General features: G+C 26.4%; 1 protein-coding gene across 1 annotated transcript; it reads right to left on the reverse strand.

Moving 5' to 3' along the window:
* Window positions 1–186: 186 nt before the first annotated feature.
* On the reverse strand, window positions 187–842 carry LOC119666883 (peritrophin-48-like). Its single transcript, XM_038076160.1, has 3 exons — window positions 785–842; window positions 263–699; window positions 187–210 (listed from the first exon to the last, which is right to left on the reverse strand). Exons 1-3 carry the CDS (start codon window positions 786–788, stop codon window positions 187–189), a joined length of 465 nt encoding a protein of 154 aa, XP_037932088.1. The 5' UTR covers window positions 789–842.
* Window positions 843–4,987: the final 4,145 nt, after the last annotated feature.

Raw genomic sequence — 4,987 nt, forward strand, 5'->3', positions numbered from 1 at the left:
GTATTTGATCCACCAAGTGTTATACACTTCTTACATAAAAGAACCAAAATTTCTTTTTATTGCTCTTTATTATTAATTATTTATTTAAAATTTTATCTTTAAAACAATTCAAAATAAAATGGACGAATTAACAAGGAACTGAGTTCGTGGACGATATCATAACCGCTTAAATAAAAATCTTCCACATTAAATTTTTATACCATTAGTGACCTTAAATCCATACAATTTAGCATAAGTACATGAAATACAACAATTAACTAACCTGTGAGCAGGAAACATCAGCAGGATCTTCACATTTGCCATTGTGCACATTATAGTAGAGTCCAGAAGAGCAACTACCAGTAGACATGATATTGCTTTTACAAATATTCCAATCGCTGCAAGAGACAGGACTACCGAAATGCATGCCATTCATTATGTAAGTACACAAATTGATTGTTTCGTCAGTGTTGCCGGCATCATTGGTGCAGTTTACTTTGGATGGTGGCATACACATCTGCATATCCTTATCGAAATAATAACTATTGGAGCAGTTCATTAAAGTGGCTACTCCATCGGAACAGGAATAATATTGATTACACAATTCGCCGGTAGCAATTTTCATGCCATTCCGGACCAAACCACATATGTTATTCACGTCCACGGCAGTAGCTCCACAGATGAATAGCAAAGCCAAAGCGCTCACAATTTGGAAACGAGCTGTGATTTTTGGAAAATTTAATAAATAAAAAATTTTAAAGGAAATCAAGAAATTAAAATTTCAAGAAAGTCTTGAGTTGCTTACACATTTTGTAAGGATGAAGTTTTGTATTGTTTTCAACTGAAGTAGTTTTGAACACTGATTGTTCCTATGAAACCAGTTGGTATTTATAATAAATTTGATTTTATTTGCAATTTAATTAAGTATTTTGTAATTCGTTTAAGTAAATATCATTTGTTATCAGTATTAAATACTTTTTGATTTAAGTACTCATACTTAAGTGTCGATAACAAATTCGCAGTTATCAGACATAAAACACGATAATCACTTAAATGAAATAATCGATTGCTGGGTTGTGTGATTAATTTTATTTCTTATTTATATTATTATAAGAATTTAAATTTTTATTATTACTATTTTTATGTTAATAAACTTTCACAACAAATGAACAAAACTTCACGTAAAGTACGGCTTTGTGTCAGTTGGCTAATGAATGCTCACTCTGAGCTTCAACTTTAGCAGGGCACGAGCTCAATCCCTGGTACTTGCAGTCTCAAAGAATATTAATGAATAATTAAATACAAGAAATAATTCCAAGACCACTGACGATGGATATTTGGTAATACTTGAAACAGCTGGATGGTTACCAAGAAAAATAATTTATTAAAAATAAATAAAAAAAATTTGTTGTTGCAATTCACTACTGTTCGAAACCTCTCTATTTTTTATTTATATTCTAACAGAAATTAATATTTTTATTAGAAAAAATTAAGTTCAAGACTAGAAGTCCTTTCGAGAGACTACTCAAAACTTACTTACTTACTGCTATTCTTCTCTCCTAGTGGAGCATAGGGCCTCAAAACAACTAATCGTGATTATGGGCGATTATTATGCTTCAATCAAGCAAGATATGTAACATAAGATATGTTGTAGGCTTGGGTAGTAAAAAAAAGAGCAAGCTAAAAACCAGTCAGAGGTATTTATAAAGGCAAGGATCTGACCAATGTTTATGCTAGAGATATCACTGAATGTGCTAAGATGCTTCTTAAGCTAGAGTTTCGGTAATAGTTAACACTCTTTTTTTTTTAAACTTTCTTAGTATGTTTTGCTATCTACACTTAAGTTGAATTTAGTACGAGTTTTATGTTGTCTTTATATGATAATAGTTTTTGTAATATAGAAATTTATGTGAATTATTTAATTATAAGAAATTTTGTAAAACTTTAAGTGACATTTAAGTGACAAGTCAAATCGATACTTAAGTGCACATTGTTAAACTAATTATAAATTTTTTATTTACTTAAGTGAATTTATTTATAATTTATTTAAGTGAATTTCTTTCTGGCAATACTGAACCTAATTGACAAATAATGTCTTATGATGTTATATACATAGTTATGACAAAATGTATATATATATATATATATATTATAGAAGAAAATATTTCTTTAAAAATATTTTAATTGTATGAATCGATTCTTAATATAAAAGTAATTTATTTTAAGTTTTGGAAATTAATTAAGTTCAGTCCCAGCAGTCAGTATAATATAATGGTTTACAAATCATTAATCGTTTAGTATACAGATATATACTATAAAATTGTTAAAATAATTTTTTTTATTTATTAGATAGATATATTTAGTGCATGTATGTTATTTAGTTTTGATTACTTTTAATTTTAATGATTAAATTTGTTTAAATTATTTATTATTTAAATTGCCATTGTTTTGCATAGTTCTATAGATGTTCATGACCCAATAAATTTATTATAATTATGGTGCTTTGATCTGCTTACTAACTAACTAAATACTAACTAAATAATAATATAGGTACTATCTATTGTAAGTCTATATGTCATGACTGATTAAGGTTTCATTACTTATATAAAGAACCTAACATATTATGTTATGTTAATAACATGAGATACTTTCACATTGTCTGTATATACTTCCTTGTATAGTTTTTTGCAGCTCTGAAACATAAAGTAGAATTCAATGTTTAGATACAATTCTTGATTATCTTTATATGAAGTTATCTGTTTCAGCTAAAGGAAAATTTTAGCAATTACTACGATTATAATATATTTTTTTTAAATACTATTTTTATGTAAACAAACTGCTTAGACATTTAACAATAATAATTCACAATTAGAATACACAAAGATAAGCAAATAAATCAAGATTGTCTGACAATGCACCTATAAGAACCGAACAAAAACAAATAATTATGATATATTTGTTTCTAAGAGCTTTGTTTCGAATTTATTTCAACTTATCAGTAACAAGTGCCATAGGCTCTATACAGTGCTCTATGGCGTATGGCACTTCTCAGTGTATTAACTATTTTGGCGATTTATTTTAAAGTGAATAAAAGTTTAGTTCTCGATTTTTTGGACAATAATGGAACGTGTGCAAATTAATTTATTTTAATCAATAAAAAAGTTGGTGCCGTGTGGAATAAAAAAATTTGTGAACTGAGTGCAAAATTATAGAGCTTTTAAAAAATTTTCAGATAAATTTTTTACCCAAAATTATGCTGAGTAAATTAATAACTTATTATAATACATATAAAAAAAATATTTTATTTTAAAAGTTTATAGTATTCAATTCGATATTCTTTTAAATTATAATAACAATAACACTAGGTTTAATAAAAATCTATATTGATTGCGATGGATTTTTGAAGGTGTGATGAAAGAATTCAATTCCGTAGCCAAAGTTAATGTACCGGTGATATGTATTTTTCAAGAAAACAAAAAAAATTAAAAAGTTTTAAATTAACAAGTTTTAAACAATAATAATTACTTTCGTTAATTTTTAATTTTAAATAAATGTAGACTTATTAGATTTATTAATTTATTAGACTCATTAAATTAAAATAATAAAATAATCTTCCATTTAAGTCTCAAAAGCTTTTCAAAAAAACTCAACATATATTAATTTAAATTAAAAAAATATTATTAATACTAAAAATAGTTACACAAAGGCATAAAGAAATTTTGTAATAATGCCTAATAAAAACGCTCAGAACTTTTTAAGAATAACAGTAAATTTGTTTTATTTATTTATTATTTTTAGTGCTACAGCCAAGCATTTTTGTTGGAGTTATTTTCTGCAATATTAATCATGATTTTATTCTTCATAGTTTTTTTGGTTTTGATGTCGTTAGAACCGAAATTCTCCTTGCTTTTGGTTTTGCATTGTCCATTTTTGGTGCCATTAAATAAGCATTTCAGTAGTCTATCTGAATACGATACGAAATGGCATGAAAAATAAAAAAATTCACAATAACAGTGTTGCAAACGTATTACATACACGGAATAGGTAAAAATTTAAAGCGTAGCAAAATTTAAAAACTAGAATATTCTTTTTTAACTTATTTTAGCGGTTTTAAGTGCTATTAGCTGGCACTTTCGATCATTTTTTGTATTGTTTACAAGAAATTATTCTTATATCAATACCTGTTTTGCATTAACTAAACCCCGGACTTTTATTTAACTTGAACTAATTTAAAAATGGTTGAAAAGACAAATGGTAGATGTTCCTACTAAAGCTAATACTAACATTTACAAACCTTTGATTTTATAAAAAATATACTCTATGAAATATCCACGACAACATCGTGAGATGACTATTTAAGCTCAGACGAGACCAAAGCTTGATTTATTTACCTTTTATTTGTTTTTATTTTTTAGAGAGATTTCGAACAGTACTAAATTGCAACAACAAAAGTTTTTATTTATTTTAATTAATTGCATTTTCAGCTGTTTCGAGTGTTGCCCAAAACCCACCAGCAGTGGTTTTTTGGAATTCTTTCTTATATTTAATTATTCCTAAATAATTTTTTGAGACTGAAAGTACCACGGGTTAAACACGCATCCTGCCAAATTTGAAACTCCGAGTCAGTGTTTATAAGTCAACTGACCCATAACCGTACTTGACTTGGAGTTTTGTTAATTTACTGTAAAAGTTCATTAACAAATTCAGTCTGTGTTATATTCAAATGAAATCATTGAATTAATTAATTATATTTTATTTTTAAAAGTTAAATTTAAAATACTATTCTTTTATATATAATCTTTATATATTACTTACTTTCTGTAGTCCTCTTCTCCTCGTGGAGCATAAAGCCTCTATTTTTCTGTGTTATATAATACATTTATATGAAAATATAGAATTCAACTAAATATTATATTATATATTTATTTATATACATATTTTTTGGTTAAGTTCCTTTAAAATTTTGACTCTAAGAAAATCGTAAGTTGACGCTGATTACATTGATTAC

The sequence above is a fragment of the Teleopsis dalmanni genome, chromosome 1 (genome assembly GCF_002237135.1).
Source record: "Teleopsis dalmanni isolate 2A chromosome 1, ASM223713v2, whole genome shotgun sequence".
In the NCBI taxonomy this organism is placed as follows: domain Eukaryota; kingdom Metazoa; phylum Arthropoda; class Insecta; order Diptera; family Diopsidae; genus Teleopsis; species Teleopsis dalmanni.